The 23,517-nt window shown below is 49.3% G+C and overlaps 9 protein-coding genes across 9 annotated transcripts; 2 read left to right on the top strand and 7 right to left on the bottom strand.

Annotated features, from left to right (window-relative positions):
• Positions 1-2,589: 2,589 nt before the first annotated feature.
• Positions 2,590-4,930, bottom strand: HD556DRAFT_36917 (uncharacterized protein). Its single transcript, XM_041310401.1, has 2 exons — positions 3,390-4,930; positions 2,590-3,337 (listed from the first exon to the last, which is right to left on the bottom strand). The coding sequence occupies exons 1-2, from the start codon at positions 4,495-4,497 to the stop codon at positions 2,697-2,699; spliced, it is 1,749 nt and encodes a 582-aa protein (XP_041167900.1). The 5' UTR covers positions 4,498-4,930; the 3' UTR covers positions 2,590-2,696.
• A 433-nt stretch (positions 4,931-5,363) lies between these two features.
• Positions 5,364-7,698, bottom strand: HD556DRAFT_1302581 (uncharacterized protein; the record flags this gene model as incomplete). Its single annotated transcript, XM_041299512.1, has 8 exons — positions 5,364-5,624; positions 5,657-5,841; positions 5,908-6,014; positions 6,092-6,106; positions 6,208-6,240; positions 6,553-6,580; positions 6,850-7,369; positions 7,402-7,698. The coding sequence occupies 8 exons, from the start codon at positions 7,696-7,698 to the stop codon at positions 5,364-5,366; spliced, it is 1,446 nt and encodes a 481-aa protein (XP_041167901.1).
• Positions 7,699-9,113: 1,415 nt separating this feature from the next.
• Positions 9,114-10,548, bottom strand: HD556DRAFT_1318996 (uncharacterized protein). Its single transcript, XM_041301254.1, has 3 exons — positions 10,191-10,548; positions 9,584-10,135; positions 9,114-9,529 (listed from the first exon to the last, which is right to left on the bottom strand). Exons 1-2 carry the CDS (start codon positions 10,356-10,358, stop codon positions 9,605-9,607), a joined length of 699 nt encoding a protein of 232 aa, XP_041167902.1. The 5' UTR covers positions 10,359-10,548; the 3' UTR covers positions 9,114-9,529; positions 9,584-9,604.
• A 988-nt stretch (positions 10,549-11,536) lies between these two features.
• On the bottom strand, positions 11,537-12,838 carry HD556DRAFT_37393 (MED7 protein-domain-containing protein). The gene is made up of 7 exons (XM_041310415.1): positions 12,470-12,838; positions 12,348-12,417; positions 12,103-12,293; positions 11,980-12,053; positions 11,828-11,930; positions 11,647-11,776; positions 11,537-11,597 (listed from the first exon to the last, which is right to left on the bottom strand). The coding sequence occupies exons 1-6, from the start codon at positions 12,734-12,736 to the stop codon at positions 11,717-11,719; spliced, it is 765 nt and encodes a 254-aa protein (XP_041167903.1). The 5' UTR covers positions 12,737-12,838; the 3' UTR covers positions 11,537-11,597; positions 11,647-11,716.
• Positions 12,830-13,845, top strand: HD556DRAFT_1319005 (mitochondrial ribosomal protein S25-domain-containing protein). The gene is made up of 2 exons (XM_041301255.1): positions 12,830-13,281; positions 13,340-13,845. The coding sequence occupies exons 1-2, from the start codon at positions 12,908-12,910 to the stop codon at positions 13,809-13,811; spliced, it is 846 nt and encodes a 281-aa protein (XP_041167904.1). The 5' UTR covers positions 12,830-12,907; the 3' UTR covers positions 13,812-13,845.
• HD556DRAFT_1319008 (uncharacterized protein) lies at positions 13,846-15,864 on the bottom strand. The gene is made up of 8 exons (XM_041301256.1): positions 15,621-15,864; positions 15,501-15,566; positions 15,204-15,449; positions 14,797-15,150; positions 14,608-14,742; positions 14,439-14,551; positions 14,251-14,392; positions 13,846-14,194 (listed from the first exon to the last, which is right to left on the bottom strand). Exons 1-8 carry the CDS (start codon positions 15,843-15,845, stop codon positions 13,901-13,903), a joined length of 1,575 nt encoding a protein of 524 aa, XP_041167905.1. The 5' UTR covers positions 15,846-15,864; the 3' UTR covers positions 13,846-13,900.
• A 129-nt stretch (positions 15,865-15,993) lies between these two features.
• Positions 15,994-18,337, bottom strand: HD556DRAFT_1223080 (uncharacterized protein; the record flags this gene model as incomplete). Its single annotated transcript, XM_041296854.1, has 2 exons — positions 15,994-18,054; positions 18,110-18,337. 2 exons carry the CDS (start codon positions 18,335-18,337, stop codon positions 15,994-15,996), a joined length of 2,289 nt encoding a protein of 762 aa, XP_041167906.1.
• A 640-nt stretch (positions 18,338-18,977) lies between these two features.
• Positions 18,978-20,714, bottom strand: HD556DRAFT_1223754 (uncharacterized protein; the record flags this gene model as incomplete). Its single annotated transcript, XM_041296910.1, has 2 exons — positions 18,978-20,551; positions 20,603-20,714. The coding sequence occupies 2 exons, from the start codon at positions 20,712-20,714 to the stop codon at positions 18,978-18,980; spliced, it is 1,686 nt and encodes a 561-aa protein (XP_041167907.1).
• A 263-nt stretch (positions 20,715-20,977) lies between these two features.
• HD556DRAFT_1302587 (uncharacterized protein) lies at positions 20,978-23,137 on the top strand (the record flags this gene model as incomplete). Its single annotated transcript, XM_041299513.1, has 3 exons — positions 20,978-22,015; positions 22,084-22,098; positions 22,154-23,137. The coding sequence occupies 3 exons, from the start codon at positions 20,978-20,980 to the stop codon at positions 23,135-23,137; spliced, it is 2,037 nt and encodes a 678-aa protein (XP_041167908.1).
• Between the last annotated feature and the right edge of the window lie 380 nt (positions 23,138-23,517).

A 23,517-nucleotide genomic window follows, 5' to 3' on the forward strand; every position in this document is an offset into this window, starting at 1 on the left:
TCCTCCTGCTTCTAATGGTATTACCGGATGAAACGTCTGAAATGCGAGAGTCGAGTGGACTGTGTAATAACCTTGATAAAGACCTGAAGCGCTTCAATGAGCCAGTATATCTACGACTACTTCTGACGTCAAAGTCAAGCGTAGTAGGAGAGGTAAATGGCGCAGATATCTGAGTGGGAGTGCTAGAAAGTTCTGGATTTGCGTCGAAGTCGAAAGGTGAATCAACGAGAGGAGGACTGCGAAGAATGAACTCGTTTGTAAATGGAGGGGAGACACGGAGGGTAGAACAAGTCTCGTCGAGTTCTTGATTGGCAGTGATGAGTGTCGAGCTCGCAAGTGAGGATGTTGCGTAGGCCGAAGCGATCGGAGTGGGTATGTGAGTTGGGGGTCTTGGGAATGCAAGATATATGTCGGATACTTCCGCTGCCCGATTGGACTGGACTGTTTGCCGACCGGAATTGAAACCCGACAAGTGAAGAGACGCCTTGGATAAGTTCTTGAGGCGATATAAAGCGGATTTGGTACGAGAAGGTGCTGGTCGTTTAGGAGGGGTGGAGGGATCAGAGGAGGGCTTATTGCACGTTTCGCCGGTTGACGGTTCTGGATCAGGACGAGCTAGAGACTCGTCGTCGAGACTGACTGGAAGATCTTCTCGATTTACAAGTTCAAACTCCTCAAGTTCTTCACCTTGTCGTTGTTGCTCCTGCTCTAAGGTAGTCTCTGTGTGCTTTTTTGAAAAGAGACCTTGGTTGCCTCGCCCTTTGAAAGTGCGGGAGAGCAAACGAGTTGGATCAAGAGTATGAGCCGAGCTGCGCAAAGAGCCTCGAAGGCCGCGAGGTAGTCTCGACTGGAAGTAAGTTGATGGCGACGTTGTATCTGCTCCAAGTCCTTGTGACTTGTGAGGAGAAGAGAATTAGAGCTGGGAGGAGTGACCTTTGAAGAAAATCAGGCGCTGTGTCAGCGTGATTGTAACGTGGATTCCTGACGACGTAGGAGAAGCTACATCTGGTTGAATTACTTACCAGTCCTTATCCTCGTGTTTTCTGTTAAACCTGTTAGTTTTCCGCTGACCTGCCTCGAGGCGCGATCGGCACACTGTTACATAAGCTTTGACTGTAATCGCATTGTCTAGATTATTAAGTACGTTCAGTCACTGCAACTAACTAGCTATGGACTCATCAGAAGTGCAGTACTGCCTCTTGACAAGCTACTCATCATTCTCCATTTCTACAGAGCGCTCATTTCGACTCAAAATAGGTTTGATACACTCACATACAGATTAATCAAAGCATTGCCCACGATGACACCTTTTCTTTCTTGATCAGGAAAAACACGCCCCCCAAAGTCGTTCTCTTCCTAGACAACCTTTGGAGTTGAGCTGCGCACGATGATAGAAGCATTACAACCGCTTACCTTGCATGTATTGTTATCACTGGGTATCAGCACCATGATGGTTTCTCATACTGATAACGCACTCGCGCTGATAACGTTTTCTCGCAGTATCACAAGGCAAACGGTCGGGTTTCATGCACCATACCGCAGTAGATCGTGGTATAAATTACTTAGTACGTGATATCATGAATGACATCCGTATTAAGCAAGAAACGATGATTCAATAATCCAATGCATTGGATGATACTGGACTCGAAGCGGTACTAAGTCCGCCATGACACAAAAAGTACCCGTCTTCTTATATGTTCTGATCAGATACGCAGTACCTTGCCGGTTTCAATTGTCAAAACTGCTTCCATCAATCTAGCTCTACCACCGTGACACTCGGGCTTGTCGATCGGAGCAAAGCAGTGTTTTCAACTTCTGATATCATATATTCTTCATAGAGATCTCCATCTAAACCCCAAGTCGACTGGTTCAATGTCCGAGCAACTCCAACATGGCATATATTCATCGGAGATGAGCTCACATTTCAGCTTGAGCGGACATTATTTTCACGTAGGCCTTCTTCACCAGCCCCTCTACTCCTCCCAAGCATCTACAACAATAGCACTGCGTACTGCAAACCGCGGACAGTTCCATGTCGTCAGGACCTCGCGTGACGATTGCAGCGGCTTCGTGATCGTGCGCTATACTCGCTCGTGGTAAGCTCAGGGTTTTCTACAAATCGTAATATTCGAACCCGGCATCGCCCCTACACATGCTTGGGCGCAATGAGACGTCCGGATCATATCTGCTTATAGGAACGATATCAGAAACCCTTCTTACAAAAGAAGCGCGCGACTTTCTCGTATTGGATGGCCCCTGTAGATGCTTTGCAGACACGTCTTTACAGCAGCTGCGCAACGTGCGGCTCTAAGGCGAGCCTGAGGTCCAGCCGGAGAATGAAGCAAGGCCCCAAACATCCAATTCAAATTGAAGGTACCCAGGCCAGCAGGGACCTTGGTGATGTGTGCTGCGATGATCGGATGCAAGCGAGAGACGTATGTGAGAAGTCATTAGGACGAGAACGGGGGAAAATAGTATCATGATCGTTCCTGCTGTGGGCGTCTCCTGATTCAGCTATCAAATATCAATCATTTTCATTGTTTTGATCTGAGGAAAACAACCAGCTGATATAAAGAATTGTGTTCGTGCTAAGCAGAGTAACTTGGACTTGGAATCGGTAGCTATAAGTACACAGGGCAAGCAGAACAAAAAAACAAACAAAAAACGAGTTCTCATTCACAATACTGCAGGGGAGATTAGCGCAGTAGGCTCTGCCTCTCCCCCGGCACTTCAGCATCAATCAGGTTCTCTTGATCCCTTCGTCTACCAGGGAAGAGACGCCGTAAGAGCGGCACTGCTTGCAGGACCGAACGGCTGCCGGAGAGTGCCGGCAGATGCCAAGCAACTGAGCCTCCGCCCATGATCACCACCAACAAAACGAGCACACCAAAGTCTCCAACCACGGCATAGACAGTCCTTCTTTGGTCGAAGGGGAACTGCAAGCTGATTGTGCGAGTCCACGATCCGGAGCCAAGTTGCATAATCTCCGAAATGCCCCCACCTCCAACGCCACTGACTCCCATTGCCCCTCCATCACACCATAGCACCATGCTCCCGATTTCATTTGCACGTGACTTTGCTTGCTCCCACATTGCGAGACTGACGGTGGAGTCCCACGTGCGAGCCGGTGCCAGGATCAAAGCCGGCCTGGAGCTAAGCGAACTGAATGCAGAGGAGAACGCGAAATCAAGACATATGGATGATGTGATAGGAACCGGGCGGGTATAGTTGGGTGGCGAGGACCATTCAGGTTTCGTCGCCCATTTTGGAGGGCCAAGCTCGAAGTCGTATATCGCAGGAGGCTCGGTGGAAGGAATTGCTGAAAAGGATTCTGTAACTATCTGGCTGTCAAACGCTCTGCAAGGTCAGGTTTACATAGAAGGACGTACATGGTACCAGGTTACGTTTGTAATATTGTATAACTTCTTCGCCCTTCTTCTGTCCTTCATGGACAAGGGCAAGTCCGTTGCGCCGCATGCGAGATCCACCGGGGTTTGACGGATCTCGGGGGACGGACTCCTCGAAAGCGACTCCAATAACAGATTTCTGGATATTCTTCCGCAACTCTTCGAATGCGACTTCCCTCTCCCCTTGATTATTGAATACTACCGCGCTTTCGGGCCACAGAACTACTTTGGCCTGCGAAGTTAATTTTTTGGTCTCGGTGATGAAGTCGCCAAGAGTTGGATGTTGACCTTTGTGAACGGGTGGGAGGGCACAGGCAACACCCAGTGGTGAAGTATCAAAGATCGTATCAGTTCTAGCGGGTGTGATGACATGTAGAGAGGGGAGGGCAAGTGCAACAAGGAGTGTTCCTAAAGCGAGAAGACTCCGCGAGCGCTTATTGGATTGCGGGGCTTCAGTGGACGAAGTAAATAGTTGAACGGGCTGCTCATCGTTGCTAGTACCCATTAGCCAAGCAGCAGCAACTTCCGAAAACAGAGCCGCACAGGCACCGACGGCCCAGTCGATACCCATCGGCCCTGTATACGGTAGTAGCCATCCGAAAGGGTGGGAGGTAGAGACTGGACTCCAATTTAGGAGTCTCCCCACAGGGGAGATGTGGGATACAATGGCCCACGTCGTCGCCCATACAACAGGTAAAAAAGTCACTTGAGCCCAGAAAGTTGGGAGCCTACGATGCAGGCGGATATCTGCATAAAACGGCAGGATTGCCAATACGTATGTAATTGCAGACATGACTGCGACCGCAGCAAATGACTGTGTCGAACTCGACAGTGCATCGGATGCGGAAGAGTAATGCGCCAAGGAAGCCCCGACCGTCACAGCTACCCAAGAGCACATTAGCTCTAATATTCGCGTACTTCGGCACGCGATGCGCAGCCCATGGATGCGCAGAACGGTAAGGAGTAGTACCAATGGTACAAATGTAGGCGTGGGGCCTAGTGACAGGAATGCTAGCAGAAACTCGCTAGCCCCAAAGATCAAGGTGGGGTTTCTCGCGAGGACGATGGATCGTAGGGTGTCCGATCCCATGATATACTGTGAGCGATGATAATGGTTGTTGAGTGAGTCCTTCGACGACCACGTAATTACTGCGGCCAAGTTTTATGCGATGAGAATAAGAAGCTTGACTTGGAATGGTATGTACTAATAGTACTAAGGCTCGGACTCTGAAAGTAGGTCCGGCAACGTTCGAGTCAACATCAAATCTTCATACCGGACGACATCAACACCTGTTCGACGGTACGGAGGAATGACTGACACAAGTGTTCCTGATCAGTGCGTATGCCAGCGTTCGGCATTCTACTGAGCCCCAAGACTTATCAGCATTTAATCCAATTCGCAGTACTAGTATGACCACACTGGTGCCGTCAATGGTCATTCTAATGAAATTTTGAATAATTTTATTAAAAGCCAAACACAATTGACTGTCACCCTAGCTGTAGAACTTTTTGGCGTCGAGGACCTCGATGGCCCATCCGTTAATAGACTCGCACACACTTCTTTCTTTTGGGAGATTTGAACAACACAGCGAACATTCACTCGACCAGTGTCCTGCGTAACTCGCCACCGCCTCCCTCAGCGCCGAAACGCATCCTGCTATCTACATCTGAAGACTGTGTCATAGTAGGGTGTCATCCGTGATGTCTCTGCGAAACTCCTCAAGTTCTGTTTCCGTCCTTCATTACTGTCTTTCTCTGCCATTCTATTGAATTTTACCTGCACTTGTCAACATCGAGTTTCGCAACGCATTGCAACCAACTGATATATCGCGTATGCACAAGCGTTACTGACAAGCAAGATTTCTGCGGACGCAGTCGACGTCAGGGCTTCCCTACAGGTCATTGACAAATACGTATAGTGAGTGGTGTATCCCATTGCGTGGAACCATACGTCGTTTACAATTGAAGCTGGCATTGCTTTCCATTACAATGTCTCCGGTTGCCAGCTTCGTCTTGTATTCCTCCAGGCGGATGACGACTCCGTGACTGTCCCAGGTCGCTGGGGGACTCCACCTTCGTCTGCTGCAGGTTATACTGGATTACGAGTCCCGCATACCGCCCCGAGGGGTCCGTGTTTCGAGGAAATAAGCACGCAGTTGTGGATTTCACAGAAGCAGACATTCCATACATCACCAACATCATCAAAAGGTGAATTATCTGCGATCCAAGTGAAACACAGCTGACCATACATTAGAGGTAACGGTCGCGACGAGTTCTGGACTTATTACTGGCCTCATAGGTTGAATGATCAAGACTGATGGTTTACCGAGCGTCAAATCTGTGCTTAATCTCTCTTCTTTTCTTTGCAAGTCCGTGATGTCTACATCTATCAAGCACGAGATACCGTCAATTGCGTCCACGTCATGCTGTGTTGCTGCGCCCTGATATATGTATCAATTTTGAACGGAAAGCCAAAGTCCAGTTTGCCTCGCCAAGCAACCTCGTTCGTAGTTGCTGTACAGAGGCCCCGGGGGCCTCGTGACATGTCTGTTCGGAATAGCAGAATCATTTGAGACCCAAGATGCAGTCACCAGACATATGGGGCACCTGCAGGGGTTTCGTACAGTTCCCAGTTAATAGAGAAAATATCCAGAACAAGGTCATAAGTTCGAGCAAACACCTACCCAGTATGCAGATGGCTGGTCAGCCAATTATATATCGTTTATCGTTTATCAGCAGTGACTGGGGTCCACTCGTAGCGGTTCTCCGATTCTGATAGCGCAACCATTTGTTCGCTCACTCTCGATTCAATTTTATATCTACAACTCCAGAACTATGAATAACCAAGCCGATGCTAACGAAGGAGTCGGAAACCAAAATGAAAATGTAAACCAAAATCACCAGGCGTGTCGAGAATCTTCTAACATCTACTCACCTATATTAATATTCTACAGATCCCTCAACACCTTCTCCAACAAGCACCAAGGCCTCGGGATGTGACATTCACAATGACCAGAGGGCAGCTGGTGAGTAACGCACACTCATTTGCGAGCCATAACCCTGACGTTGTCGAAGGAGTTGATGTACGTTACCTGGGCCGCCGCGCGAATGCGCATGCGCCAACAACTTTATGAACCCAACTTACCGCTTCATCCCTATCCGCTGCCTCCAGTCTGGCAAGACGAGGTGCGCGCGATGATGGTGTTATGGATTGCAAGGGAACGCCGGATGTTTGAAATGGAGATGCAGGAACTCGAGCGTCTCTTGGGACTCAGAGGTGCGCACGAGCGCTTCTAGGTAAGCCATTTAGAAATTGCCAAATTCTGAATGGACTTATCAGTATCATCAGACAGTACGGATGAAGAAGGACGAAGGCACTGAGAGGCAGAGCCAAGAATGAGACTAAGCAACTGCATGCACTGTATACACACAATGTACTTACACCGAATATCCCATATGCAAATTCTGTTCCACAGCGTGGCGTTGATAGCTTCGAGTTGGTTTTGCCTGAAGGATGTCAGCCGAAACACGGCCTTCGAGACCGAAACTCCCTCGGCATAGAAAGAGGTCGACGTGTTCTTACGATGGCCAGTAAGTGCATAGGGAGTGCATGGTGCATCCGCAAGGTCGAGCGTCGGAGTGGTCGAGGTACCCAGTTGCAATGTCGAGGGCTCATCAAGGTCCTCACGAAGGTCATCGTTGTCAAGCCAAACAAAAGTCTCCGCCGATACGTCAGCATCAATCAGGTCGTCGACATCGACATCTTCCGGTTCGAGAACACCCCAAAAATCAGTAGGCACAGATGACGCAGGAGTATGGATGAATGGCACTGAAGTCTGCTCGCCGATGGAGGTGGAACAAGCCAGGAGTTCGCAGGTGTCCAACCACCATGTGTCGCCAGGTATTATGATCTCCCCCAATCTTGATGGCGGAATGAGGAAAACCTCTCGCGCCCTCGATGTCTCCACCAATCAACCATCCAAATCAGTCTAACGAAATCGCAATGCCTGTAGTGCTGATTTGTCCACTCTTGGCTTTTTCCAGATCCACGACCTTCGACGTCCGTTCCTTCAAGCCTCGTCAAGCTGTGAGCTGGATCCAGATACTTGTGCTGAAGACGCATCACGTCTAGGTCAGTAACGAGCTTGCTTTCCTTGTCGAGAGCGTGTTCACGTAGAACACCGAGTTCCATGTGTAACTGAGAAGACGGAGGGCAGAGCTCGGCAAGTTCTTCCTCTTTGCTTTCCTCGACTTCGAGCCGGTGGGGGTCTTCGGAGGACTTGGTCTCCATGATTGCGCGGAGCTCGCCCAGCACGCCTTGAAGTTTTATTCTGACGGAAACTACAATCGGCCCTTGATGTATGGATCTCCGTTAGTTGTCTGTCATATGTAGCGTGGAATTCGACGATCTCCTTTTGCAGGCGAGAGAGCTCGTCGGCAGATGCGGTGATGGTAGAAAGCAGGTGCGAATTTTGGTCTTCTTTGTCCTGCCTGGATCATAGCAGCATACTCAGCAGCAGATGTACGAGGTGACTAGAGCCTCTTTCTAGTTGGTCGACCTTGGTGCCGAGCGACTCTGCGCGGAGCATGAGACAGACAAATCACGGCAAGCTTGACCTGCAAGTCGCTTACTAAAGGCCATTCCGCTACTCCTCGAGGTCGGCGAGGACTCCGGCCTTGAAGAATATCTTGAACGTTCCCATACGGAAGAACTCGGTACAAAGATCGCCTGGAGTCATGGTCTTGTAGCGCTGGTGAAACCGAAGCCAATTAGGATGACCAAGATGCGCTATACGAAAAAATACCGTTGTGACGCAATTGATCGAGGACGAGAGGCACCTCCACTCTTCGAGTTTCTTGTTGACGGTGGGCACGATACAACGTACGAGATATGGTTGTGTCGCACAACTTGAGCTCTCTGTCGAGTAGCTACTAGTGATTGCGCACTCTCCTCACGCACATGACTTGGTTCGAGTGTGACGAATGACTGAACTTCTCAGTATCGGCATGACTCCATACGGTTAGACAGACACCATGGTAGGAAACGGTTGCACCATCACCTCCTCATGGAAGATACTGGGGGATGACGCTCGGTGGACCAAGGTAATATGCTGATGAGGGACAGACATTGAGGGAGGTCATGAGTGTAAGGGAAGGAGAATGTGGGGGCCGCAGGAATGGTTCATGTGCCATCAGTTTGGTCACTCATGCTTTTGCCAAATATATGGTCAGAATAATTGGCCACTTTTTCGCTCAAGTTCTTGCTGGCGAAATATTATGCAGACTGCGGCTCAGTGGATATGGTGCTCACTTTTTGTGGTGAATTTCGTCGGATTTCCGAATTCTCACTCATTCTCGCTGGGAAATATTCTTCTAGCAGCTCGAAGTGTCTTGTCGTTTCATATACAATCATGAGCAAGTTCGTTTTTCGAGAGTTGCCAATATCCCTAATAAGGCTATTTCCAAAGCCTGGCTGTCTGGCAGCTTGTCGCATATCTTGGTGGTGTAGCATTGCAGAAAAAATTCAAGATTTTTGTGAGTAAATCTTTAAGCTTCTAGCTACAATTTGCACTAATTTTCAAGGCTCTATGTGTTGTGGTTGAGTCGTGAAACAATTGTGCAAATCAATTTGCATTACTGGGCCATCGATAGTAATAAGGGTCTTGTGGCCCAACTCTAGGAAAATGCCCTTATTAGGACGCGTTGGCCAGAGTAGATATCGTCCTTCTATTCTTCTATTTCAAATTATGAATTCCCATTCACACGGCTGAAGCCATCGGTGTCGGAGAAAACCTGCCGAGAATAAGACCCTTATTATGGTGAGCATCAGAATTCGAACTTAGTTCGAGGATAAAGATAATCGTCTACGAAGGTCAGAGAGCACGATAGAGCACACTCGACCGCTTCGAACACCGACGTCCATAGTACAACCTCCTAAGAATGAGAAGAATATAAACCTCGACTGCTCTTGTATGAGCAACAGTACAGGACCGGATACTACGTTAATATCGGGAGTGGAAATACGCTTCTAGGGTCTTCGGCGTGGAGAACAACAGACTACGTCTCCTATTGTTGCAGCTAGTAGTCTGTACACGAGCAGCAACAACTGATGAAGCAGTGAACTATATAATGAATCAGTCTACAGGTAGATGATGTATCACTGCATGGAGTTATACCTGGTACAATCAGAGTGAGGGTCATGGAGCTGCTCCCTCAACAGATTCATCGTTATCCAGGTTTACGGCGAATGGATCAACTGTGTGATCCATGAGAGGCCCACCCAATAATGCGTCGCCGCTTTCCATTTGACTGAGATCATGGACGCCTTCAAACGCAGTTCCATCAGGTCCGAGCACTGTCATATCCAGGTCTCCGACGTCTTCAGGATTGACATTCTCGTGTGGACCGATTTCGATATCCACGTTGCCATCGAGAGCTTTGAGCGATTCGTCCAACATGTCTGCAACTTCCTCTGCGACCAATATAGGTTCAGCAGCTTGGAGCGAAAGTGCAGGAGGTGTCGGCGAGGATGGTTTGGTTTGAGGTTCTGACGGAATTTCCTGATTAACTGAGTTTGTCTCCGTGTCCACCACAGGCGCTAATGCATCGGGAGCTACAGAGGCAACTGGCTCGTCCTGGTCCATCTCTTCGTCTCCTTCTACTATCTCAGGTTCGTCAGGAAGGGGCGCCAGTGGTTCGTCCACTTCTCCTTCATCGTCACTAAATTGCTTCAAGGTTGACTAGAATTTCGAAGTCACTCTATCAATTGCTCAGACTACTTACTTGTTTTTTGTCTGTCTTCACCCACTTGTAGATCTTCACAGAAGAATTTGGAGCAGCATTTTCTGGAACGGTCCACACTTTCTCCCAGCAAACGACTGGCTGCATGAGTTGGCGTCTTGCAGCCTCCGTCGTTGCGATGCTGACGCCGATTCTTCGCCTAGTGGACATGATACAGATTTGAAGAAAAGACTATTGATTGTGTTCATGGATTCTGTTTCTGAATAAGCTATGAACGCAGTGGGCGAGCTTTCGCCCCCCATTTGGGGGTCGCCGCTCAGATCTCAGACGCGATCAGACCCACTACACAATATTGCAAGGAATTTCGCCAACATCGTTCACAGGAAATATCAATATCAATCATGATTTCGTTTGCCATGTTGTTTCAGAAAACCTGTGTCATTGGGTAAACATCTAGAAGAAGCTTTGGCAATATTCTTGTATACCACAGTACAACTTCATACAGACGAATTGAAGGGTAGAGTTAGTCTCCTACAGAGATAGCGTGATCGTTACCTTAATCCTGGCGGACGCTACGCCGTTGTGAAATTCTGCGCCTTGCCACATAGCATCAATGGGTAGATTTAATTCTCGTCATATCAGCGAGGTACACCTCGGGGAACCCGTACTATGGACCGGTTCTGGCTGACACCTGGACCGTGGACCGAACCACAGGGGAACCGGTCCAAAAGTCCGGTTCGAACCATGGTCCGACGTCCAGGGACGGACCACGGCAGCACTAAGAGTCCCCGCCGAGATATTAAATGATATCGAGCTGAGAGCAGCGAGGCAATAAAGTTTTAACGAAATGTACTTGCGCCAGACGCCTTGTAAACATCCCCTAAACTTCACAATATTTTCAGATAAGGCACCAGAAGAGATAACGCCTTTTCCCCACTCCACAATCCAGGATGAAATCGACGTGGTGCGGCATTAGAGTCGCCACTGAAGGAAGCATAATATTTGGAAAGGGTCGATGTTGTAATTCAATGTAGAGCTGCGCAACGAGTCTTGGGTTGTGCAAATTGTTTCCAAGTGCCGTACTAAAAAATGGTCGACGGTTTGTACCCCTTGTGATGACAGTGTATTGGGAGCATTCAACTGGTAGGTGTTCAGCATAGTATACACATACGTCAAATATAATGTATGAATAACCAGACAGACTTTGCAAAAAATGAGCTGCAACGTAGCAAATAGAACCGCCACCAAGATACACATGGACTTGGAAGGTTCGAATGAAGCGGACGAAGTCCTTCACTGCACTGGCGAGTGACACAACGAGGGCTCATTGCATGGTCTAGTGGATGTAGCGCAGAAGTGGAATTGTATACGACCTGTATCACAACTTGTAATGGTGAACAAGGGACAAAGTAATGGACGATATGACCACCACCCAACACATTCGCTACCCTAGCGTACGTCAGCAAGTTTGCAAATCCTGACAGTGGGCCATACACACAGCAGATTATTGAACACTACATCCAACATGAGCAGGTGTCACGACCACTCCAGAAGAGAACCTGAGAATCTTATGGGACCTCTTCTGCCCAACGCAACATGTCTTCAAGGGACACGTTAGCCGTAGATGTCTGTACCTACATGAAGTCAGGTTTGCGTTGACGTGCACAAGATAAAGTTACCTGAGAACTGCTAGGTTTCGCAATCAGCCTCTGATCTGAACCCGCCATTTCCTGAGCTGAAGAACGTAGCTCCAACAGTCGAGCTTCGAGAGTATCGCATTGCCTAGCTTATCGTGTTCAATAACATTTATATCATAGTATGGGGCACGCACGAGTGAATGTTCTTTGTTTCCTCACGCCTCAGCTCCAGCTGTCGTTGCATCATGAGTTCAAGATTTCCTCTAGCCTATCCAAACATCAGCCAACCGTACGAGTCAGAGTGTGAGAATAAAGACCTGGACGGGCCGTAGATCATTTGCAGCTGCCATCAGATTCTGGGCAAGTATCGTTATCCACTCGAGCTGGCGTTGCCATTCTGGTTGTGCCGAGGATGAAGGTGGTGGTGGTGGTGCAACAATTGCGTTTGTCAAATTGGAGTACGTGACCAGCATGGACCTCAGGACAGCAAGAAGCGCAGGCCGCCGATCTCAGGGAAGAACTTCAGGACAACGAACATATCGAGACTCGAGGACTGTCTCACCTACACTCGGGTCAGGAGGGTAGAGCTGATGTCCACCCAGTTCAGCTAGAGACGGGATGGTCTCTTTCACCTGGTTGGGAAAAAATCAAACACTGTGTCTGAACGTAAAGCAGCATGCATACAAACCACGTATCGCCGAAGACGCTATAGTGGCCTTCCTCAAGGACCCAGTCTACTCGTGGTTTCTCGAGCTGGGCCAGCGACCATGTGGGTACATCGGTTTGATCTGAGAGTAATTCGTGCTGGTTCACTATCCCGAGATCAGCATTTTGATCCCCGACTCGTTCCTTGAGCAGAGTAAGTAACTTTAGGTTATGTGATGTATAGTTGTTGTAGTGAGATGGAGGTGAGGGAAAGGGACTACGAAGTTCAGCTTCCTCTTCGTCCATTTGCGGTGTAGAGTTTACAGAGAGTCAGTAACGCCAAATCTATGCGAAGGATTAATGTATCAATGTGCCGTTGAGTCTGTGACAGTTGTTTGGCAAAGGCCTGTGATCCAAACAAACTTGACGGTCATTTCTTTAATTTGTTCTTGTCGTACTGTCGCTGCCTTCGTCAAAATGGTGCGCCGAATTGCTTCACAGGTGCACAAGCAGGCCGCACGGCTCATGCGCGCGAATTACATCAAGAATGAGCCCGTGTGGTTTCAAGCAGTTCTCGAACATCCTCCCCTTCCTCTCCCTCCAAGAGCTCCCCCAGTCCGCGAAGACTGTCGGTTACCATCCAGTAGGAAAATGCGAAAACCAAAGACTGAGCCGTTACCTATATTCTACTTGGAGGACAAAGTTCGTCGGCAATTTTTTCGCGACCATCCTTTTGAGGCATTCAGGCCTGTCAGCATTGTAGAAGGTCGCGAAGTAGAGGATGAGCATCCAGTACGAGGAACAGGTTGGACACGGCTGGCTCAAAGAGGACTCAATCCTTCTCCGGAGGAGTAAGTACTCCCTCTTTCATTCAATCATCGAATAACATGACAACTCCCGTTTTGTCAGCGCTGTCCACTTTGCTGTTAACCTGCACAACCACCACAAAATGGCTCTTAGCATTGCATACACACGTGCTGTTGCAGAGTTCAGATCACTACGAGCTGGGCACGAATTTGCCAACACCTTTGCCCGAATGGAGGCTGAAGCTTATGGCACTGTCTTCCCATCCGAAATTGACCGGACGTTCGAGAAGGAAAATGCAGTCTACCAATCGGCAGACCGCAAGGTTGAGCTTGACAGGGGTGCTCTTCTCGCTCGCAAGAGGTGGAAGGCCATCTTGGATGTGAACAATGGGATGGGAGACTTTGACAGAGGACAACAATATACCAGGAATTGGAAGCAAGGTGTCCGTCCGACCTACCTTCCAGTAGATGAACTGGCAGCTGCGTCAGAAGCTGGGAAGCCTGTGCAGTCCATAGAGCAGGATCATGCCGCCGCGAGCCTAGCGTTTGCTAAAATACTGGCTTCAACCCCATAGACATCATTACCTTGCAATTCTCGGCCACCGACTTGTTAATGTTTTAAAGTATTATATCAAGAGCATAAGCCGCCAGTAATAATACACAACTATGCCTTGATGCGAGATTGAGCGGCCTGTGCCGCGTTCATCCCTATCCAAGTCTTCTCTACAAGTCCAAGTAACTTTTGCATGTCCGAACTCCAATCATTCATCACGTCCTCTGCGCTGCGCTTATTCCTGAAGTTGACGATACCTGCTGGTCGGTCTACGCGTGCCCAGATGGTATGTGAAACAACTAGCCGAGCAAGCGTCTCTTCCGTTTGTTGTGGTGTAAGGTCGAGAAGAACCGTGAGACGGGAGAGGGTGATTCGAGTGTAATACTGTGCGACCACGCGTACGTTCTGGATAATATCGTGAATCAGTAGTGCACTCACTTAGACGTATGAATTGAACTAACATGTTCAACAACACGGGTATGGAGGTCCTCCCATTGCTTGGAAACCGAGAACACCGGCGTTGTTCGTAAGAAAGGTCCATACAAGGATTCAATTCCGGGCCACCTCATCAACTCACGGGTCACGAATGACTTGACAAGGTTACTACCCAAAAGTCAGTATTGACGTTAACAAAGGACAATAGTCTCACTAATGGAGTTCAAGCTTCTCGAGTGCGGGGTTAGCGAATAGATGGTGCAGCATGTCTGATTGTTCGTTGTCATGAGGCGCAAGTACCACGTAATAAACGATGTGTTCGAGGGCCTGAAGACCGTAACCTGTCAGTCATTATAGGCCTGATGGGAATAAGAAGTACGCACGGCACGGCTTTTGCTCTCGTCCTCCTTTATCGACGGCGTATCCCAAACCTTCTCATAATGCTTCGCTACTTCCAGATAAGCACTTTGATGGAGAGCTTGTTGGATCATTAGATCATAATATTTGAGTTTGAGATCCTAGATCCAGTCAGTCATAAACGTCTTGCCCGTCAGGTCCATGAACGGACAAACCTCATTTGCTTTCTCCTTGAGGAACGATTCGTTGACTTTGCGGCCCCCAACTTTGGCCTTGACCCATTCCGGCTCACCACTTCCAAGTGCGTTCTTCCCCTGTTTCGCGGGAGCTTCCGCATCTTTCAATCGAGCGACAGCAATCAATAGCCTCATCTGCTCTAGAATAAACTCCGTTTTCTCTCTCCGCTCCATCGACGAGTAAGTTTCCACTTGCAGGTCGCTAAGGAGATCCGAAGCTGTTTGTAGTGTTTCTTTGATTGTAGCTGCCAGGGCGTTTGGAGCCTTGGAAAGTGTTTCATGGTAATGGGAGAGAGCGAGAGTCACGCGCGCACGGGGCGTCTCGAGAAAAATCTGCGAGGTATATCATGAGCATATATTTATAGTCCATGACATGATCAACTTGCCTTTCCCTCAGTCACAGATCGCAGGGTTTCAACTAACTCTAACCACTTCTCAACACCTTGCTCTTGTCGGATTCCAGGCAGCCACGATATTGCCTGTTCGACTATGGCCTGGACAACGACTTTCAGTTGGCCGTGCTTCTTGCTCAGTAAGCTGATGGTGCTATTGAGTTGTGTGTAGTCTCGGGATTCGTAGCAGAGTTCAAGTGCCGCTTTAGCTAGCCGCGTCGTGGAAGGCAGATCATTGGCCTATTCATGGCAAGTTCAGTATGAAGAAGTCGTCAAAGTAACAAGACGTGCATTTCGTGTTTGCTTCTCCAGCGCAAGCAATCTCTCCAAGGCATCTGACAGCTGAACAGACTCTGACTAAGTCAAGGTACCCCGTCAGTTCGAACAGTAAGTATACAACTCTGCACACACCTTGACGAGAGCGGAAGTCTCTTGTAGGAGCTCGTCAACTTCCTTTGTGAAGTCTTTCTCCTGTTTTCTAACCTCAGCCATTGCAATTGAGTAGTGAGACTTAGAATATGGCTTGTCATGTTTTGGCGTGCAGTGACGCGTCGCAAAAATGTTTGGCATTATTTGCTTTTCTGCACTGACTTTCCATTTCTGGGATGACCCCTGAGTGATACTCGCCTCCCCCATTTTCTTAATGTCTTGTTGAGCACCCACAGCATTCGTGAATTTCATGCCATTCCAGTCTGCGTTAGAATAATATGCGTGATAGTAACCCTAATGATAAGCGCCAGCACCGTGTACCAAATGAGTAAAGCGTCCTGTCGCGATAAGGAATTCATAGACAAACAGGAGGAATATCATGATCCAGGAGCTCCGACGTCGATGATGAAACCGAGTGTGCAGGAGAAGGCCTGAGTTCATGTTTTTCTGAGGACGAATCGTCCCCTTCTTTTGGTTGTGCATGGAGTATGGAGAGAGATTTGTCGAGCATATGCATAGGGATCGTGAGAGGGTAAGATGTGAGAATACGACATGCGAAGGTAAGCAGTCCAGCAAGGACTGCAGGGATGACGGAAGGGAAGGCATAGACGGGGTCGGCGTATTTAGCTGAGCTGGATTCTTCAAAGGGTAGCGCTTGGATGGCACTGATAGCTTTGGTTTCCGTGTGAACCGATGCATCGACTTCGGTGGAGACCATGTTAGGCCGAACGGAGACGGCCTGATGTAAGACCGCCGGAGTAGCATCGACGCCTGTATCCATGATTGACGGTGTGGCATCAATGGACATTGAGACCAACTCTGGCTTAGCCTCAGTTGATCTATCAACCAGTTTGGGCGACACCTGGACATGGCGCTGAACCAAACGAGGCTTGGCCTGCAAAGACTTGTCTGCAGTAATGCGCGTCACAGTGGCGTCAATACTCTGTTCCCGGGTCTCGGGCTTCTGCGTGGAAAGATGCACAGCCCTAGCCCTCTCCATCAAGCGCATGCCTTGCATGTGTGGCAGCCAGTCCGAAACCTTCTGCCAGCCTGATGCGTTTGCCTCGACATATCCGGGACGGTTCTTCTCATGGAACCACTTTATTGTCTCCAAATAGGGCGCAAGGTGACTGAGAAGAATGGTTGTCTGAAGAGGGTCGTTGACAACGGAGTGACCCACGTGTAGGCGGAGAAGTGACCGCGAGGATACATCGAGGGAGTTAAATGTCTCCTCGGACTCCGTGTGGGCATCTAGCACGAGTGCAAGCGTCTGTAGTCGCTTGCAGCCCTGAGTCAGAACCGCAACACCTTCTAACGTAAGGCTGGGCCCAGACGAGGCGGGGAAACGTGCCATAGGGCAGAGCCGGAGGGTCTCGATGTTGGGACATGCCTGGGCTACAGCCTGCAGATCTGAGTTATGGAAGAGGACTGATTCTGGCAGGTCTATTTCTAGACGGAGCAGAGATGGAAGCGAGGTGAAGTGCTGGAGGGGAAGGTGACGGGAAGGTGGGTCTCCGCCTCGAGACGTTGATCTCACAAGCTCATTGAAACGGGATGAGCCTGTTGCATTAATACGCAACGAGAGGAGCGACTTGCTGAAGCGCTCGCAGATCAGACCAGAGAGGTCCTGCCAGTCGGCCATATCCGGGGGGTCCTCGATAACGAGCTCCAGGTGCGTAAGATTGCTCGTCAGATGCTTTAGGAACACTGCGATGTTTGCAACCTCTCCAGTCAACGATAGCTGATGGAGATCTGTAAATACGCCACCCGAGCGCAGGTCACCGGTCAAGCGCAAGGATGACTTGCGGATTTCCGTGAAGTCTATCTCATCCCCAGAGAAGACACCACTGTCTGACGACGCATCACTGGGAGTGGAAGCTCCCGAAGCGACAATGTCGTCAAAGAAGCCTTCAACTGCGATGACAGACCGGCCAGTAAGATCAAGTTCGAGGACACGCAACATAGGCAAAGATGCAGCCCATTGCCCGACGCTCGATGAAAGCGCGCCAGGTGCAACTAGAACCAACTTTTCCAATGTGTTGTGGGACCTCAAAATATCAGTGAATGTGTCGGGAAGGCTCGTGGGCGAAGTGAAGGAGAAGGATGACAGTTGAGTGGTACTGCATACCTCCGCAAGGAAAGTGGCAAGCTGTGGGATCCTCGTGCTGACCTCCAAAACCAGACTTTGAAGCTCTGGGTTCAGGAAAATAGTGCAGCGTTGCAGACCAGCAGCAGTATCCACACGCCAGATGAGCTGCTGCAAGTGAGGAAGGATGTATTGTACGGGTCGGTTCTCCGCGATGATTGCGAAGATAGATGGAGAGACGCTTGGAGAGGACTCGATATACGCAATGCGGCGTACACGTTCACCATAGGCGAGAACTCGGCTCCAGTCCTCGGCATTGGGTGCCTTGGCCTACGGGAGGTATCTAGTTGAGTAATCGGAAGGCTTTCTGTCAAGGAAAACTCACCAAACCGAGCCCAGGTCGGCGGGCTCTCTTCATCAGGGTGTTGGGAAACAGCGAAATAATTGGAAGTAAGGAGTCCAGTTCCCTCCATAGTACATTCAAAGCGGGCTCGCACATAGCTCTACAGGTCCGCGCAAGGCGTGACATGGAGCGGCGGCCATTAGGAGAGTCGATGATAGTCTCAAACAGCTTTTTGGCTGCATCAGGGTCCCGGAGGATAGTGGGAAACATTGTCTGCTGATGGACAGAATAAGGGCGGTAGGAAGTTCGATTGTTGTGTTTGCTTTGACTATCAGGATCGCGGGAGCGGCGAAGGCGAAGAGATACAGAAGCTAAAGCGTCGGAAAACAAGGAGGTGGAAGACATAGATGCCTGGCTTAAACACCTGGTTTTAAACCACTTACTGCGCTCACACGCCGTAACATCCGGACTATGTGAGGAGTCACCAGCAGGATGAGGGCTGGTTCAAATAACAAATTGAACGTGCGCAATGACTTCAGCAGCCGAGCCATGCTCCCCTTTCGAACACGGAGGTGAAACACGCGTCAAGGGTTTGCCCTTACGCAATAGAAGCGAATGGTTAGTGTCTACTGAGGCGTGTCAAGTCCCACCTTTCCGCTATCGCGGAGTGATTATACGTTAGTACACTGCTGCCTCGCTTTGTGCAGTGCGTGGCTTGGGGCGGCGGGCACCACACGCTCTGCGTCAGACGCCAGCATCAGACACGTGTTTTACATGTGTTCCTCATTCTGTACTTGATCCTGCAAGTGATAGCAAGTATAATTGCACGAAGCGTCTCGATATGAAGCACTGAAAACGTCCTGTGAAAGCACTGAAATAATAAAACACGACCACATACGGCTAGTAAATCCTACAACTCTCCGACTTCCCATGGTATAGGCTCGCCTTCCCAATCATCTTCCCCCTCGGTACTATCTCGGGTGACATCTTCCGCTTCACCGATATCCCATATATCCCCACCTCTCGACGCGTCATAATGGCCAACACGATCACCGTAAAGTAAACCGCGGAAGACACGCTCCTCCTTGCTGTTGCGGGTTCTTGATGGTGAAATGGCCAACATGAGGCGGAGCTCTTCAGGTAAATCAACATGAAACGTTCCCTTTTCGTCACGGCTCGTGTCGCCAGCCGCGGCATATTGATCGCGGTCACGGGCACCGCCATGTAATATTGGATCCCAGTCAAGCTCTTCCGCATTTTCCAACACTTGCTGTGCTGCCTGGGTCCGATTGATGACTTTAACAGCAAGCTCGTCTAAACCGTCTTCGTCATCCTCCTCATCCTCCTCATCTGCAACCCTGGCCTTTTTTCGGCTCGTTCCGGCTTTTCCTTGTCCGTTTGCTGCAACACGTCGATTTGAAGAGGCCGCTTCAGAAGTGGGAGATGGCGGAAGTAAGGGGAACTGTGGAGAAGAAGTTGATGTCAGTCCATCAATCACTGACACGACCTCCAAAACACGCTTGAGCGACAACTTTGGTTCCTGGGACTTGATGTGCATTCGTTTCTCTGCAGTAATTGTACGCGATCTCGACTGGTTGACCCGGCCTTCAGCACTGGGAAACTCATCTTTCTTGATGAATTTTGACATCAAAGTAGGTTTTGTATCTGCCTTTGATTTCTGATTATCTTGGCGGCTTTTCGAGCGTCTAGAATCTTTATGGGCATTGGCCGGAGATGCTTCGAGGCTCGTGGCATCATTCGAATCGACACCGTGTGAGATTACAGCATCGTCCGAACCTCGTGAATGTGACTTGGACATGTTTGCAGGCCTCTTAGGTACACTTGCAGTTGGTAGTGTGTCTTCGAAGAGGAGCCTAAATGACTTGCCGCCTGCCGGTAGTTTTACGGGAGAATCATCCACAAAAGAGTTGTTGACATCCGGGCCACCCATTACCCTATCACTTTCATCATCGCTAGACAAATGTGATAATCGGAAGGGTAAAGCCGAATGAGAACCGATACGTTGACGTTTCTGCTTATTGGGCGAGGGCGAGACGGGTTCACCGCGAAGTCTCTTTCGTGCGCGCGAGACTGCCGTGTTTCGCGCAGGAGGTAATTGGGAGTTGAGAGGTGTACCAATTGACAAATCTGGCTGTCCTTCTGGAAAATTATCTGAGGATTCGCGCCGGGAGGAACGGTTTGGTATATTCTTGGACGGAGTCGCGAAAGAATTTGGTAAAGGTGCCTTTCGAGTTGAAAATGAGGATGCAGGAGGGGAATACCTCTGCTTGCCTTTATTCTTCACTGGTGAGAACGGATTGAAGCCTGGAAGAGGAGCTACGACTTCGACTTCGCGCGGCTTAGAAATAATACGGGAGCGACTTGGGTGAGCAGTAGATTTCGGTGGAGTGGTGGGGGTCTGAGAGAGGCAGGCAGCTGCTGCTACTGCTTTGGATAGTTTCTTATATAACTTGTACTTGTCAGCTGCAAAGATATTGAGTACAAGCGCGACGTGAAAGTACCGATTAGACGCACCTATAGCAGGTTGATCTTTAATATCCTGAACAGAAGGATCTCTGGAGAACTTTGACTTGAAATCACGTTCCCAAGCTTTAATTTCTGTTCGAAGAGATACGACGTCTGCCATTCAGTTGTGTTCAAGTTGTGTTGAACGTCAACCCCCGTCTTAATGGTTTACCACAAAGTTGCCACAAAGCCAGGCCAAACAGAGAAGTGCAGTCTAATTTTATTGATCATTGATGGACAGTCACCTCATGTGCACATGTGGGCAGCACAAGCTCTGCATGTCCCATTTTAAGTCTTTCTTCTGTTGATAACATTCGTTAATACTGACAACGATTCTTTGTCTGGTTAGCTCTTCTTTAAGGCTTGCACCGCATCTGTCTATCTATGCCTTTTAACTGGGGTGCAGGTCGTCATAAACACCAAATCAGCCATCATTTGCAGGATGCGTCAAACGTAGTCCGCGATGAGCGTGTTCCAGGTTTCTTTCAGTCTCCCACTTCTGCTGCTTATCAGCACCATGCCAATCCTAATCCATATGCCATTGTATCTCCAGCATCTCTCACTCCTGACTTCGATCAATCTCCGTCTTCATATTATCACCGTGACAGCCCTCCCAGGTTTTCAAGACCTTTGTCAATGACCATCTTAAATGACCCTGCATTCTCCTCCGATCCTCGTGTTCATCCGCATTTCCCACTCATTAGTCCTACATTCTACAAGGAACTCCCGTCTAAATCTCCTCTTGTCAACAATCCCTCCCAGACCACTCCCAGTGACGCCTCCCCTCATCAGGAAGTGCTCTGTCCTGTGAAGGATCCAGACCTTGTTTCACACTCACCCGGTTCGGAAGAAGCTCACATGTCGCCGACTGCCTCTCCTTCTGTATCTTTAGATTCTGACTCCCACACCGGTCTCTCTGCCTTCACGTCGCCTACTGTACCATCTGCTACATCTCATTCCCACTCGCTGGATGATCCCACGATACCTCGTATTGTTGTGCCTTTGCAGCTTTCGTCTTCATGTCCTACTTCGTCTTCGTCAGGTCATGACCCAGGGTCTTCGCCAGCCGTGTCCCCTACTTATAATCGTCCTACCCCAACACGTATTGTTACAGCTCCAGAGCAGCGAGAAAAAGTGGTGAAACCTGCCCCGATGCGCTCTGACTCGACTCCAGTTCATGCAGATGGTAGCAACAGGCCTACGGGAAAACATCATATGAAGAATTTCATCCGACGTTTCACAATCTCCCGCGCCCTCGATCGAATCGACGAAATGGATGAGACAGATCCTTTTGGAGCAGGATGGCAACATGCCGGTCCTTACGATGCTATTGGTAGCAATCTTGCGCAACTTGGGCCAGCTCACATGTATAATGACATTGATGTCCTGCGAGGCGATTTCCATACTAAATCTAAGCGTGAGGTGAGTTAGACATGCAAGCTTTTCCAACTTATGTTTACATTCTCTTTGCAAAGAATGCCCCTCGTCAGGTGCGGACCCAGAAAGTATGTTTGGTAGCTGAGAACCATGAAGCTTTTATCTTTACATGTTTTGCTGCAGCTCCCCAGATTGCCTCCGATTGGTCCAGGAGTCAGTCGACCGTCTCTAAGTTTCGTTCCTGGGCAAATTATTCCATCTGGTATTACATCGCCGCCTATGCATACCACTCAGGCCAAAACCGTAATTCCGAACCCAGATCTTCGTAATCTAAACTCGAACCAGTTAGAACCCAGTCACGCCAGAGACCACTCTCCTCTTTACCACCATCCGCCCGAAGCGCCGCCTTCTCATTCATTGTCACGTGCACCCGCCAGCAAGTCTGCTTCTCGGATCCATCGCTTTGGTGACGATATACCTCACATACTACAACGGCCAGCTCATGATGAGCTCGCACCTTATTCCCTCTATCAAATACATTCTGCCCCCGGTTTACCGCCGGGTCATAATGAACGATATCTTGAAACTCGGTCACAAGCTCGCGGAGATGCAAATCAGGCAACGCCTTTTTCATCACCGCTCATTGTTGAACCACCTGATGGTCAAGCGATCGACCCGGCGAACTCCCTTCCTCGTCATCATAGAACTCACTCATTGGACAGCTCGCTCACGCGCACCACCACACCTACGCAATCTATATCTCGCACTCAAAATAGCTTACAGCCACCGCGCAAACATCACCTTCCAAAACGCCTCGTCATGCCTGCTCTGCTTCAGTCTGCGCAAGCACTACCCCAACAACAACCCCTGGATATATATTATCCCCGAACTGACCCCTACGATCTCCACCCTGAGCCTGACCCCTTCCCACTAACCAAAGACCACAGTCACGAATCGGCAGCAATGTATCGCCAAGGCCGAAACCTACTCCGGAAGAAAGCGGCCGTCTTCCCTGGAAATCTACCTTTGCCAACGCATGTGCCTGGAGCGCATGGTCACTCAAACCCTCCACTGACAAAACATCTGTCCTTGTCAGCAACCGATACTGGGAAGGTCAAGGAAGTAGTTCATCGGCGAAGGCTGAGTAAACGGAAACATGATATCTGATTCATGTTGTAACCCTTTTTCTGGACTTTGACAGGTTCTGATATGGAGATGGGTTGGTGTTCTTATTTGAGCTGTCTTCTATCTGGTTGATTTGATTTACCTCATAGAGGACGATCCGACCACTTATCGAGGTGCCTTGGCTATGGACCTTGGTACACCAATCGCATTAACTGATAATCCACGCAGTATTCCTAGATGTTCTTGATTCTTCTGTATGTGTTTTTAGCACGACTGTGGAATTGATGCACTTTTCTTCCAGTAGGTAGATGGACGTGTTGCGAGGTTGCGGTGCTGAAAGCTGTTAAACTTTGTTTCCCGGTGACGCAGGGTCAGGCTGCTGGCAAGGATATCGTTCCGAGCCTATCCAATAAAAAAAAGTT

Source organism: Suillus plorans (assembly GCF_016647745.1).
Source record: "Suillus plorans strain S12 chromosome Unknown HD556scaffold_1, whole genome shotgun sequence".
Lineage (NCBI taxonomy): Eukaryota > Fungi > Basidiomycota > Agaricomycetes > Boletales > Suillaceae > Suillus > Suillus plorans.

What these genes read in the sequence shown, in the direction of transcription:
- HD556DRAFT_36917 (XM_041310401.1), bottom strand. Translation starts at nt 4,497, where the DNA reads ATGGGATCGGACACCCTACGATCCATCGTCCTCGCGAGAAACCCCACC. An exon ending in CAAACGTAACCTGGTACCAT is followed by an intron (nt 3,338 to 3,389) that starts GTACGTCCTTCT and finishes ACAGCCAGATAG; the next exon opens with TTACAGAATCCTTTTCAGCA.
- HD556DRAFT_1318996 (XM_041301254.1), bottom strand. Translation starts at nt 10,358, where the DNA reads ATGTCCACTAGGCGAAGAATCGGCGTCAGCATCGCAACGACGGAGGCT. An exon ending in TGAAGACAGACAAAAAACAA is followed by an intron (nt 10,136 to 10,190) that starts GTAAGTAGTCTG and finishes TCAACCTTGAAG; the next exon opens with CAATTTAGTGACGATGAAGG.
- HD556DRAFT_1319008 (XM_041301256.1), bottom strand. Translation starts at nt 15,845, where the DNA reads ATGGGGGAGGCGAGTATCACTCAGGGGTCATCCCAGAAATGGAAAGTC. An exon ending in ACGAGAGCAAAAGCCGTGCC is followed by an intron (nt 14,552 to 14,607) that starts GTGCGTACTTCT and finishes TACGGTCTTCAG; the next exon opens with GCCCTCGAACACATCGTTTA. An exon ending in GAGAAGCTTGAACTCCATTA is followed by an intron (nt 14,393 to 14,438) that starts GTGAGACTATTG and finishes ACTTTTGGGTAG; the next exon opens with TAACCTTGTCAAGTCATTCG.
- HD556DRAFT_1319005 (XM_041301255.1), top strand. Translation starts at nt 12,908, where the DNA reads ATGGTGCGCCGAATTGCTTCACAGGTGCACAAGCAGGCCGCACGGCTC. An exon ending in CTCAATCCTTCTCCGGAGGA is followed by an intron (nt 13,282 to 13,339) that starts GTAAGTACTCCC and finishes CCGTTTTGTCAG; the next exon opens with CGCTGTCCACTTTGCTGTTA.
- HD556DRAFT_37393 (XM_041310415.1), bottom strand. Translation starts at nt 12,736, where the DNA reads ATGGACGAAGAGGAAGCTGAACTTCGTAGTCCCTTTCCCTCACCTCCA. An exon ending in CCCTCCTGACCCGAGTGTAG is followed by an intron (nt 12,294 to 12,347) that starts GTGAGACAGTCC and finishes TTCTTCCCTGAG; the next exon opens with ATCGGCGGCCTGCGCTTCTT. An exon ending in GAAACAAAGAACATTCACTC is followed by an intron (nt 11,931 to 11,979) that starts GTGCGTGCCCCA and finishes ACGATAAGCTAG; the next exon opens with GCAATGCGATACTCTCGAAG.